At 54.4% G+C, this 12,201-nt stretch overlaps 8 protein-coding genes across 8 annotated transcripts; 3 read left to right on the forward strand and 5 right to left on the reverse strand.

The window, feature by feature from the left end:
- Nucleotides 1–7: 7 nt before the first annotated feature.
- On the reverse strand, nucleotides 8–334 carry CH63R_03443 (uncharacterized protein; the record flags this gene model as incomplete). Its single annotated transcript, XM_018298418.1, has 1 exon — nucleotides 8–334. The coding sequence occupies one exon, from the start codon at nucleotides 332–334 to the stop codon at nucleotides 8–10; it is 327 nt and encodes a 108-aa protein (XP_018163234.1).
- Nucleotides 335–1,058: 724 nt separating this feature from the next.
- CH63R_03444 (Membrane-associated proteins in eicosanoid and glutathione metabolism) lies at nucleotides 1,059–1,629 on the reverse strand (the record flags this gene model as incomplete). The annotated part of the gene is made up of 2 exons (XM_018298419.1): nucleotides 1,059–1,489; nucleotides 1,584–1,629. 2 exons carry the CDS (start codon nucleotides 1,627–1,629, stop codon nucleotides 1,059–1,061), a joined length of 477 nt encoding a protein of 158 aa, XP_018163235.1.
- Nucleotides 1,630–2,373: 744 nt separating this feature from the next.
- CH63R_03445 (EC86 protein) lies at nucleotides 2,374–3,358 on the reverse strand (the record flags this gene model as incomplete). Its single annotated transcript, XM_018298420.1, has 3 exons — nucleotides 2,374–2,498; nucleotides 2,557–2,906; nucleotides 3,231–3,358. 3 exons carry the CDS (start codon nucleotides 3,356–3,358, stop codon nucleotides 2,374–2,376), a joined length of 603 nt encoding a protein of 200 aa, XP_018163236.1.
- A 704-nt stretch (nucleotides 3,359–4,062) lies between these two features.
- CH63R_03446 (Acetyltransferase) lies at nucleotides 4,063–4,783 on the reverse strand (the record flags this gene model as incomplete). Its single annotated transcript, XM_018298421.1, has 2 exons — nucleotides 4,063–4,304; nucleotides 4,393–4,783. The coding sequence occupies 2 exons, from the start codon at nucleotides 4,781–4,783 to the stop codon at nucleotides 4,063–4,065; spliced, it is 633 nt and encodes a 210-aa protein (XP_018163237.1).
- Nucleotides 4,784–5,918: 1,135 nt separating this feature from the next.
- CH63R_03447 (NmrA-like family protein) lies at nucleotides 5,919–6,967 on the reverse strand (the record flags this gene model as incomplete). Its single annotated transcript, XM_018298422.1, has 3 exons — nucleotides 5,919–6,365; nucleotides 6,440–6,859; nucleotides 6,935–6,967. The coding sequence occupies 3 exons, from the start codon at nucleotides 6,965–6,967 to the stop codon at nucleotides 5,919–5,921; spliced, it is 900 nt and encodes a 299-aa protein (XP_018163238.1).
- Nucleotides 6,968–8,841: 1,874 nt separating this feature from the next.
- On the forward strand, nucleotides 8,842–9,306 carry CH63R_03448 (L-amino acid oxidase; the record flags this gene model as incomplete). Its single annotated transcript, XM_018298423.1, has 1 exon — nucleotides 8,842–9,306. One exon carries the CDS (start codon nucleotides 8,842–8,844, stop codon nucleotides 9,304–9,306), a length of 465 nt encoding a protein of 154 aa, XP_018163239.1.
- A 19-nt stretch (nucleotides 9,307–9,325) lies between these two features.
- CH63R_03449 (L-amino acid oxidase) lies at nucleotides 9,326–10,888 on the forward strand (the record flags this gene model as incomplete). Its single annotated transcript, XM_018298424.1, has 2 exons — nucleotides 9,326–10,077; nucleotides 10,273–10,888. 2 exons carry the CDS (start codon nucleotides 9,326–9,328, stop codon nucleotides 10,886–10,888), a joined length of 1,368 nt encoding a protein of 455 aa, XP_018163240.1.
- A 777-nt stretch (nucleotides 10,889–11,665) lies between these two features.
- CH63R_03450 (BZIP transcription factor JlbA/IDI-4) lies at nucleotides 11,666–12,187 on the forward strand (the record flags this gene model as incomplete). The annotated part of the gene is made up of 2 exons (XM_018298425.1): nucleotides 11,666–11,696; nucleotides 11,763–12,187. The coding sequence occupies 2 exons, from the start codon at nucleotides 11,666–11,668 to the stop codon at nucleotides 12,185–12,187; spliced, it is 456 nt and encodes a 151-aa protein (XP_018163241.1).
- Nucleotides 12,188–12,201: the final 14 nt, after the last annotated feature.

Here is a 12,201-nt window from a genome sequence, read left to right on the forward strand (position 1 = left end):
GCACGCCTCAGGAGCCAGAATGAGAACCGTCGGCAAAAGACCCGGAGACGGCGGCAAACCCGTGCCCGGAGTCGGTGCTGATGCTGTCGTGAGAGCTCGGCCCCGCGCTCAATGCAGCCGCCCCGTCACCTCCGGCGTGCTTCAGAGGCTGCTCGCCGGGAATGTCACGCGATGTCGTTTGTTGGGAATGCTGGATGGGCGGCGTCGCTTCAAGGCTCTTGCGTTCCGTCTCGTCGAGGCCCGCAAAGACCGGGTCGTCGGCTGAGAGGACGGATGACCTCTTGGCCGACCAGGTCTGCGCCGGCGCCTTTCTCGGCTTGAATGGGTTTCGCATCGTGACGATCTAGAGGACGGGCTAACAGTCTGCCGGCTGAAAACGAGTTGGCTGGCGTTGCGAATCCGATTCTGGAATTAAGCCCACGACACCTTGATTTGAAGTGGATTATTGCTAAACGGCGGCGGGAGACGTGGCTGGATGAAATGGATCATGAATGACAAGCGACACGTTGGGTATGTTGCTGTGGTTTTGTAGAGGGATGGATGGATGGATGTTGTGGTGCCGGGGCTACGCCGCATACGGCCGCTGCGCCGCAACCCATTGAGGCATGGGGAACAATTGACATGCATCGGAGAAGCCCTGCGGTGTGCCAAAGGTTGAAATGGCACTAATAGTGATCATGTGAGGGTTGTAAGATGGATGGGACGGGCTCTCCGTCTGCCGACCATCCCTGCCAGAGCGTAGGCAGCAGTTCAGCCCCTCCAGCTGCCGACTCCATCTGCCCTTTGGTCTGTCCGATAAGCCCATTCGGCTGATTTTGATGACGCCGAAAGAGGGAACAACAAGGCGGAGCAATTAGTCTCGTGGTCGGTTGGAGGAGGTATGAGCATTCAGACCAAGAAAGAGGAAGTTCCCGGGGAGAGTGGCCCAGCCATCCATCAATAAGGCACCGAGCGAGGAGTTGATCAAGCATTTAGGCAGGGTCTTATCTGAACGCTTGGCAAGGCGCTTTGCATGTTCATCAACCGGGGGGGGGACTACAATTGTAATACACGTGGGCTCAGTAACCCCAGTAACCCTTGACAAGGTACGCTCCATAGGCCGCAAGTGTGCCAACCACACCGATGCTGCCGAAATAGCCAACGGGTCGGCCGTTGCCGGTTCCCTGGACCTGCATGATGCCCAACTCCGCGTGGACCACACGAAGGACCAAGAAACTCCCGAGGAGCCAGCCGAGAGCCTTGCGGCTGCCCCCGTTCAGCTCGACCAGCGACGCAAGGACAAACGCCCACGGGACGTTCTCGGCAAAGTTGGCATGCGACCGCGAGGCGAGGTAGAGCTTGTTGGCACCGGGCGATTTCTTCGAGTCCGCCCCGGGCTTGGAAGAGTCTTGGCCGAGGTAGTGTTTGTCTTTGAGCCGTTCGCCGACCACTCGCAGGCTGAGGAATGCGTAGTACACTGCGAATGGGAGCGCGAAAGTGCCGGTTACAGCTGCGTGGTGGAGCACTGGGTCAGTTCGGTCGTCCGGATAGCATCCGAGGAGGAGAAGGGGGCAGTTTTGCGGTGCACGATGCGACACACTTACGCAGCAGCTTCGGGACCGTAGTCAGGCCAATTGGTTGGGTGCTCATGTTTGCGAGTGACGGGTGAGTTGGTTGGATGCTCGTTTTTTTGGGAGGGGGGAAGTTAGATCTCGCAGGCTTTCGGTTGTGTAAAGGATGATTATGAGATGCGAGAGAACTTCACTACGTCTGCTAGGGGAGTTGTTGTTCTGAGTGTTCTTAGACGTACACGGCGCACCAGGACGTGATGACGATGGTCCGGCTCTAGTGGCGACCCTGCAGTTAACCGTGACATCATGCATTATGGACCATCCCGTTCGAGCACGGTCGGTTGTGCGTCACCTGAAGCCAGTCTTACCATGTTCGTCCAGAGTCGTGCTTGTGTCTGTCTCCATCGGTAGTTCCGGCGACAAAGGCTCTATCTAGCGAAACCTCGTTGGGGCTTTAGAGCGCTATCTCACGACAGCGGGCGGGCGTCGGATACCACGGCGAGTCAGAGTGATTGTCACTAATCACAAGGTCAATACGGTTTCTTTCCTTGGTGATCGTCCGTCTGAAAGTACTTTGATTCAGTAGAATGAGAGGTACTGGTCATCACTGTAGCAAGATCAAAACATTTAGGGGGACGATACTAAGGCTCATTCAACATTTGTGAGCAGAGTAGCTAATGGTTCTCCTGAATTAAGATATTATCTCGGTGACATTCTTCGCTATGCAACGTTTGAAGCAAAACTAGAAATCCCCACGTACCATTCACGAAAATGGCGCACTCGTGTCGTATCGGTGCAGGTCTAAATTATTATCCAGCGTCCTTCAGGCGCAGACAACCTTGAAGCTCAGAAGCTTCTGAGCACTGTCTTCAACATCGATTCCCTCGCACGTCTCCACGTTGACCTTTTGGGCAGCACCTTCACATCCTGCCGTGGGATAGACAAATACTTGGAGACAATCAGCACCATACGTGACTAGGGACGGCAAGAGGGATAGGGTACAGACCTTCGCAACCGTCGACGAGACTGTTGAGACGGATCGACTTGACATCATCGCCCGGCGCATTGAATGTCGGCTGGCAAACGTTGGTCTGCGACTGGGTGATGGTCCACACGCCGAGGTTGCCCTCTTGAGCACAGCCCTCTGCGCTCCAGATCCGGAAGTTGGTAATGTGCGGGTCTGCGATGGCTTGACGGGGCACGGCGCTGGCTTCAGCTCCGACCAAAAGAGCAGCGGCCCCGGTAAAGATGGTAATGAGGAACATGGTATACTGTGAGGAGACTTTGTGAGGGGACGAGTTGTGGATTTGTGTGTGAACCTTCTCCTGAACGAGGAATGTATCGAGATCTACAGCCCTATGTGATTGAAGTCTAGGTCGAATGTGTCTAAAAGATGAGAGAATTGAGTCTGGCTGTAGTGAGGGCAAGATAGAAAATGGGAATGACGGGAGTAGCTGTTTTATAGAACCCAATCGAACTTCAACCCACACCAAGAAGAGCCTTGGGATCTCGAGCTCTCCCAGTCGTTCGTCGTCACTGGCCAGAGAGTCAAGGCTCTCGTCTTGTGACTATGAGGCTGCCGCCCTACATGAGCCCATCTTGACCGACGGTGTCAATCTTTTCTTTCTTTCCCAAAGCAACACGAACGATCAGCATGACGAAGACTTGGGTCTTACATACGTCTGGCCTCGTCTGTACGCGCCCGAGGCTTGCAGCAAACAAAGCTTTCGGGTACACCGTCGCGCAGGTGTCACCGGAATCCTGTAGACCGCTTTGTCGGGACCTCCGACCTTGGGCAGTCCTCGCATCGTATTTTTTTACACAGGTGATTTTGATTGTTTAGGAGAAAAGATAGCGACGCGCGTTGGGCATTAATCAAAACAATTTCCAACATTGGTGTGATGTTTGAACGTTCCCTGCATCGGGAAGCATTCTTCTTTTGAGTATTTCGCAACCGTCACCGAAAACTCTCTGCGTCGATCAGCGGGGCTGGGGTTGAACATGGAAAACGTTACTGTTCCGTTACACGCCCGCCCTCTTGTGAGAGAGCCTCCCGGAAGAGCTCCGATCTTCGGTCTAGCAGGCCTCCGGAGCTTCGAAATGGTATGAAATTGATAGGATGCAAGTTTGCCGTACACCGTAGAGGGAGTGGTTCGCAAACTCGGACCCAACAGCGTATAGAAATGCCGTGTAATGTTTCCTCGCATCAGACTTACACGAGGGCTCGGTGACTCAATCAACGGAACATCGTTCGACTGGCAGACGTGTACGAACCATTGGATCACCGAGCCCAATCCTCGCACAATTTTACTGCGCTTTGGAAGTCACAAACAAAAGGTGCTGAGCGATGTTAGAAAGATGGTTCATAACAGAGGGTGAAGATGTTTCTCTTGTTATGTGCAACTCTATCACGCACAATAACACGCAATGGCTCCCAATTTTTATTTTTATCTTGATCGAGAGATGGTCTGCCTTGGCTACCGGCGGAGTTGCCCAAGGGATATGTTATTTCTTATGGGAACCAACAATAGGCCTCCCGAATCATAGCCCAGATCAAGTGAGGCCGCGACTGTCCAGACTTGGCTATATCAGCGCGATGGACCTCGACATCATCAAACCCAATGTTCGAATACAACGAGTGGCCTGCTTCCGTAGACTCGAGGTAGATTGGAATATCCAGACGGAGAGATTCTTGAATGCCGAAAGCCATCAGGTGCTGTCCGACACCACGCTGTTGATACATCGGGTCCGTGACTAGGATATGTAGGTCTACGGTCGCCATGTCTCAGCGGAGAGTCCTTTTCGTGGTGCCCACGGTCCAGAGACCAAGGAGGGAACTCACAGATACATGGCTTGCCTGCCATCAAACGATTTCGCATCTCTTCAACCCCGCCGAAGACTGCCTTGCACACGTCGACGTTGGCTGCGGCGCCCCACGAGGACGGTGTGGACTTGGCGTAGGGCATGCCACTCGGGTAGACATTCCACTTGGCGAACCCCACTATCGCGCTGTCGCCTCGCCGCTCCGTGTCCACCGCTACGAACATACGAGCGGTTGGGTCCTCGCGGAGCTGCCTCGACAGGTCGTCCGTCCGGAGGCCAAGGAATCCATCTTTCGGCACGTAGCCGGGAAACTTGACCTTGAAGAATGGGTTGTTGGCGAACGCCTGGTGCCCTATCTCGGCACAACGCCTGAGGTCGCGGTCCAGAGCCTTCCGTATCTCGATGGGCATTGCTGTGCAGAAGTGAGGACTCGTAGGCCGGCTTACAACGTCGTAGTCGTCTACCTAGAATGCCGCTCAGAGACTGTGGTACATTACTGTTGACAGAGATCGCGAGACGCTTCGAACAGAGGGTACACTTGGAGCAGAAATGACGTCTATGAAATTGCAGAGGACTAGATCTTTATCAGGTGGATTCGGAACAAGGAAGGGTACAGTGACGGGCACACAACTCAATGTTCGGAACCGATTCAGTCGGATGCCAATGTTTATCGGAGCTTCGGAACAAAGCTTTTTGATGGTCTTAAACGGCCGCTGGGCCACGGTCTATTGGACGCATGATTGGAGTTACGTGCGGTCATCGTGCCATAGGCTGGATTGAGTTCTCACGTTGCCAGAACTGCCCTTCGGATCAGACGAAGGCATTGAAGGAGCGAATCGGGTCCATTTCTTCCATCATTACAGTTTACTCATCTATCCCGTTTTCCTCTTCTTTCCTGTTTTGGATTCTGAAAGAAACCCAGTGCTCGCATGAGAAAGCGCTGCCGAATGTCTGTTCATGATACACAAGCTGGATATGCGCATCAGCGTTGATCATCTCCACGCATACATACATTCAGTCACTGACATCACTACGCAGTAGAGTAATCGCCATGAGACTTCCCATTTGGTACTTTGTGTGTCGCGCCTCTCATGAACCAGGGGACTTTTACCTCAACTGACGTCTAAAACAAGTAGTAGCAGCTGGGGTGTTCAATATTTCGAGCATGTATGTGTTCCGAGACAACACACAGTTCCGCCATGCTCGTCCCGAACAGAAACTGCTTCGGTCAGAGAAAAAGATTAGGGGGGAGGGAAAAAACTCGTAATTTTGAGAAGAAAAGAAACCACGTCTGCTGCCGCTGCGAGTCGGTCAGACCTGACAGGTTTTCTACATCCACTACATCGGGGATACTCTCACAATAGATTTCATGTCACAGAAAGCCTTGCAGAAGGTGGTTAAGAGGAGATTTCCGATGGAGCGGGTTTTTAAGATCAACCCTGTCGTCACGCAGGAAAAACGCAATCCACTTGGCTCTACTCGCACGTTGTAATTTCTTTTTGAATTGAATCTATCGAGTCGTTATCATCAGTCGTTCCTCGTTCTCTACTTCCACGCAGCCAGAGCCTTCTTTGTCTCCGCCTTGACATCGCTCTCCTGCAGGCCCAAGAGCTTCACCGCAGCATTGTCCTTCGTGGCATTTCCGTTGCCGTCGCCGAAGAGGTGCTGCTGGAGCAACTGGATGAAGGCGCTGTAGTCGCCCTTGGCCAGCTTCTCGTCGGCGGTCTTCTCCAGGTCCGAAGTCTTGACGTTGTTGACGGTGAAGGTGGAGCCGGTCTGCTCCTCGACCACCTTGAGCAGCTCGCGCTGGGTTGTTGTGAAAGAGGCGACCTGGATGTACTTGTTGGCGGTCGCCTCGAGGTTCTTCAGCACGCCGGCGACAGACTCTCCGATGAAGCCGAGGGTGGACGGAGACACAGGCTCGTTGCCGGAGTCGAAAATGTTGACAGTCTTGTTCTTAACTTCAAAGCCAAGAAGACCGCCGCTGAAGTCCTGTAATGCTTGTGTTAGTCCCAGTCCCCCGGTCATCCATGCAAGCTTGAAGTCAATGGGGATCGGTGTCTTACCCAGTCAAAGAACGGACCGACAGCAATGCCGGTCCAGGTGAATGAGCTGTTCTTCTCGGAAAGCTCGGTCAGGTAATCAACGGTCTGGATCTTGGGGGTCAAGATGCCGCCGATCTTGGTGCCGCGGGCCTCCCGGGTGTTGATGCCAAACTCGGAGGGAATGAAACGCTTGACGCCGGCGGCAAGCGCGGCGTCAGCAAGGGTCTTCTGGCTGGCAAAACCGGCTGTTCCAACGATGGAGACAACGGCGTCTTGGCCCTGGAGGGCAGCGGTCACTTCCTCGAGCGAGTTGATGTCGACCTTCTTGACAGTCACTTCAGAAGGGAATGTTGCGGAAGACTCCTTTCTGGAGAGCGCCGTGACTTCGAAAAGGCCCGCCAAAAGACCGCGAATAATGCTGGGGCCAAGGTTTCCGGAACCCTAAGGGAGAGTTAGCAGATAGGTTTTTCTAAATGGTCTGGTGGCCTGCTGGCGGCTTGGGTCTTATTGACTTACTCCGACAACGGTGACCTTCTTAATCGCAGACATGATGATGGGGGCAATGTGATGGAGACTGATGAGTTGGGATGGAATTGATCTATTAGATTCAGTCGGTGGTACGGAGTTGTTGGAGTGAGTGAATCCTCTGTTTGTTTGTTTGTTTGTTTGCGTGGGAAGGACGAGCGGCTTATATGTCCGTCATGTTGGCACACTTAAGCGGTCGTCAAACTTCAACCCCGCCTCGATCCCACCATCGCGCAATAACCCGACATCTGGCATGATTGAGTGCATCTAGCACGCGAGATCCACCAGCGGCTCTCATTGAGCATTATCAATCAGCCAACTCCCCGCAGGGGGACGGCCCCTCACGGCGAGCGGATGTTAGCAAGGTCCGACGCCTCTGTCCCGAACGCTGCCTCAGCGAATCGGAACTAGTTTGCCTCCGGAATCAATTTGCTCCCGGGCGCAGTCATGATGAGCAACGAAGAAGCTTCGACGCGCTGGTAGAAGCTGGATGCACTTAGACTCGGCACTGTGCCCACGGACAAGTAAAAGCAACACAGATCCCGTCGAACCTTTGTACAGGGATGATGGATTACATGATCAACCTATCTGCCTTTAGTAACACAGAAGACTACGGATTATTTCGAACAACCCGAGAGCGTTGTCGCAGAAAGAAATGTGGCGACGTAAGGTAGTGAGTGCATCATTAGGCCTTGGAAGCACCTACAGAACTCCATCGGTCTGCACTCGAGCAAGATCAAGTTGATACCAGTCGGTGTAGATTCTGTCTTTGAAGCGATACCGATGCGCAGCTACCTACAAAACGACATGCTCGGATAGGCACATCAAAGATGAATCAAGGGAGCACTTGTGCTTATGCAAGTGTTGGCCTGGTGACAGTGAGTCGGAAGGCTCAAGTTGGTGTGTAAAAGCAACTATGCTCATGACGAGAGCCGTCTCGAGTCCTTGGGCCTCTTCAAGCACATCAAGAATCAAAAGCAACCCATGTTCCCTTTCAAATGTATTCATGCGCCACCAACCAACTATTGAGCGTGTGCCCGCTTACAATACTTGCCACAGAACAGAGCTACAGGACGCCAGTCCCCGTTCGGCTTCTTGTCCAATTGAGCATACGCTTGCTTCAAGGCACAACCAAAAGCACCAACAAACTACAGATAATGAATGCGCTGTAGCTTCCTATCCCTCCGACACTGCGGGAAAGTTCTCCACCATTCAGTCCTAATTCCACGCCGCGACCAATGAACTGTTGCAATCACCCTCGGGATTCCCAAGTGAGAATCAATTCTAACCTCCAAGACCCCTTGAAATTGCTTTTGCATGTCACCTCTCAGCCCTTAGTGGCCCGTTTCGCTGCGGACACACTTCCGTTTACCAGCTAGAATTCTTCCTATGTTTGTGGCTGCCTGGAGGTATGTAAGGCTCAGACAAGCTGTGATAGCGTCGGGCGGGAGACACGTAGGGAAATAAGGCTCGCGCCGTCCGGCGTATGGATTGACCAGTTGTGGGGAGATTTCTGTGGACGAGGAAGTCTGGTCGAAGCCCAACATTCCAGCTCCAAGGTCACTGCAGCCCACGTGCCGAACTTTTGGCACTAGAAGAGAGGAATGATGCCGGGTTGACTTCGAGACATGGATACATACATGTGTGGCTCGTTGGACTGGATGCTCAAAGGCTTTAGTAGTTTTGTGTTCATCGTAGAGAACTGCTGCTGCTGCTGCTGCTGCTGCTGCAGTGCTGCTTTCTCGCAGATGCAATCGGACAGACAAACGGACAGACACATGTGTTCAAAAACTTATAAGAACAGGGAGGGAAATTGTCAACTTTGTCATTTTCGAACATAGTTCCCAGCTTCAACCACAGTCCTTTCCGGCAACACAATTCAGTCATTCCCGCCGAAAATGTCGCTCCTTAATCCCCGCACGCTCGTTGCCGCCCTTTTGTTGGCACCCACATTCGCTTTGCCTGCTTCTGAAGCCAAGCCGGCTCGACTGGAAGAGAGGAATATCGGCAACGACGGCGAGCTCGCCGCCGCGAACCCCCGTGCCGCATTCTTCCGAAAGGTCGTTGACGATTCCTGCTACACAAACTCCAGCAAGGTGCCGACTCCAAAGGACATTCCGCTCAAGGTGGGCATCATTGGAGGAGGGGCAGCAGGTCTCTACGCTGCCATTCTGCTGGACTCCCTCGGTATCGACTACGACATCCACGAGGTGTCCGGCCGCGTCGGTGGGAGAGTATATACCCATCACTTCGATCAGCAGGCATGGGACCAGTCGACGCCCGACGATCCTGCGTACTACGACTACTATGTGAGCGAGTTGGATAACATAAAATCGCTTGTCGGAGTCTTCCCGCTGACGTGACGTACAGGACGTGGGAGCGATGCGTTTCCCGCCCATGCCCTACATGGACCGCATCATCGGCAACAAATCATGGAGTCTCATCCCTTACATCAACAAGCAGGTCTCCGAACGCGACCAGGTGGTCCAGAAGCACTACATCTTCAAGACGGACAACACGTTGAGACGCTACAACGGCGTCACGTCCCTGCTCCAAGAACCTACCTCGGCGTCCCCCGACCGATACGACGTGCCCGTCTTCGACTCGGCCTTTGAGACGCAGTCCGCAAGCACGGTCTGGGCGGACCAGGTCAAGTTCATGACCGACGAGCTGACGGCGGACTTCACCTCCGGGTTCAACCTGCTCATGGAGTACGACTCCGTGACGGTGCGGCAGTTCCTGCTGGACAAGGGCTTCACCAACACCGAGATCGACTGGCTGGAGACCATCAACGACGCCACCGGCCACTACGACATGTACTCCATGTCCCAGGCCGTGCTGGAGCAGTGGATCTTTGACAGCGCCGACATCAACAAGTGGACCCTCATCAACGGCGGCATGGACATGCTGACCAAGGGCATGAACCTCGTCGTCAAGAACAAGCCCGTCCTCCACAACAGGGTCACCGACATCAAGAAGGGCCCCAGCGGCACGCTGAAGGTCGTCGTCAACGGCACCGAGGAGTACAGCTACGCCCACGTCATCTCGACCGTCCCGCTGGGCGCCCTCCAGGTCATCAACATGACCGAGTTGGATCTGAGCTACTTTGAGAACAATGCCATCCGCACCTTGAAGTACGTTTCTTCTTGTACAGATTGATTAGGGAGCGAAGACATACTGACGTTGGATGGCTGCAGCTACGATCCCTCAACCAAGGTCGGCTTCAAGTTCAAGACCCGATGGTAAGCAGATTCTTCTCTCCGATTCAAGAAACCCAAAACACAAGACGTTCTCGGGACTTTTTTGAGCTGACGCTGGTTTCTTCTCAGGTGGGAGAACCTCACGACCGGCAACTTTCAGGGCGGCCAGTCCTTCACCGATCTCCCCATCCGCCGCTGCGTGTATCCCTCCTACGGTGTCGACGTGCCGAACGCGCCCGGCTCCATGATCGCCAGCTACGTCTGGGGCCAGGACGCCTCGCGCCTGGGATCGTACCTGAACCCGCACAACCCGACGACGCAGGCGCCCTACCAGCCCGAGAGCGCCGACGTCCTGATCGACGTGATGCTGAGGAACCTGGCGGAGCTCCACGGCGTGTCTCACGAGTTCGTCCTCTCGCAGTTCGAGACCTACCACGCGTACGACTGGTACGGCTCGGCCTACTCCAACGGCGCGTTCGCCATCTTCGGGCCGGGCCAGTTCAGCAGCACCCTCCCCTGGCTGATGCGGCCCGCGGCCAACGGCCACCTGCACTTCGGCGGAGAGGCGCTGAGCTCCGGGCACGCGTGGATCATTGGCGCTGTGAACAGCGCCTGGAGGACCGTGTTCGAGATTCTGGACACCGAGGGGCTTGAGGACAAGAAGAAGGAGTTCATCGACCAGTGGGGGGTCATCGACGAGGTCGACATGGGCTGGTACAACTGGTCGCCAGAGGGCGAACCTTGAGAGAGAGAGAGAGAGAGAGAGAGAGAGAGAGAGAGAGAGAGGTCCGGTGATGTTGATTTGTTCTCGGGAGGAATGTAACTAAGAGGCGATGCATCAGGGCATCACTCAAAAGCCAACAAATCACATGGTTGGTGCCGTGGCATCCTGCATGATTATCATTATGAGCCATCTCGACTCACTCCAACCCCTGTCCAATGAGAAGATGAGTTCGACAAGCCTGCTCCCCCCCAGTTCGAACGTATTCGGTCTTGACCCTTGGGCTATCCGGGGCGAGACATAGTCCATTAGCCATCATTTTTCCAAGTTTTTATGTCTCCGTTACTGCCCGGGGAAGCGCCTGCTGCTCACCATAACTCCTCCAAGTCGGCGATCGCTGCCAGCTGAAAGCCCGCCTCCGAATTCGTCCAGCATGCCCGTGCACAAATAGTCTTCTGCTCGCCTCTCCGGAACAAGGGAGAGGCGCAAGAGTCGGAAGCAATGGCAGCCCCAGAAACTGATATCAGCACCGCAACTCAAGGAGGTTCTCTCGACGTCTTCCGACAACAAGTGTCCCAGAGAGCCTGAACTATATTGGCGTAAACAAACAGGGCTCTATCGCCTTTCGATGCCTTTCATCTAATGTTCGGTTGGGATACATACGCCCCAGGACATTCCCCGCCTTTGGATCCCCGTCTTGGTCCAGACCGGGCGCCTGAGATGGAAGTTCAGAGCGGGAGAGCCCATACTCGCAACGAGTTTGGCAACGCCCAAGGGGACGCAATCCAAGGTCCGATGAACATGGTCCCTTCGCTACCAACACAATCGTACCGTACGTGCTCAAGACCTCTCCCCTCCAGCTAACACTAAGCCCTGAATGCCTTACTTATATCACCAGGCGGCCACGGATCTCCCGCCGACCTCCAGGGTAGTTTCCAAACTGGCCTTGTGGAGACTTCCAGAATGCAAGGCTACATCGGACTGTGCGATGTGCCGTCGCCAAACACCGACAATGCCAATATGGCACGCACGGGTTCTGTCGATGAGGTCCTACGGCCCAAGCCCTCAGGTGGCAGCAACAGGCGCAGGGTCCAAAACTACGCAGTCGACGACACAGGATCGGTTGACGAAGACAATGCCAGCACCATCAGGAGACAGCGCAACACCATCGCCGCCCGCCGGTATCGCCAAAAAGGCCGCGACCGTATCGCCGAGTTGGAGTCCGCCCTGAGGGTCGTGGAAGAGGAGCGAGACCGGCTCAAGTTGGAGCTTGCAAGGAAAGAGGCCGAGGTTGACGCGTTGAGGGAGGTTTTGAGAAAGTAGAGAGTTGTTCCGTC

This window comes from Colletotrichum higginsianum, chromosome 2 (genome assembly GCF_001672515.1).
Source record: "Colletotrichum higginsianum IMI 349063 chromosome 2, whole genome shotgun sequence".
NCBI classification, from domain to species: Eukaryota; Fungi; Ascomycota; class Sordariomycetes; order Glomerellales; family Glomerellaceae; genus Colletotrichum; species Colletotrichum higginsianum.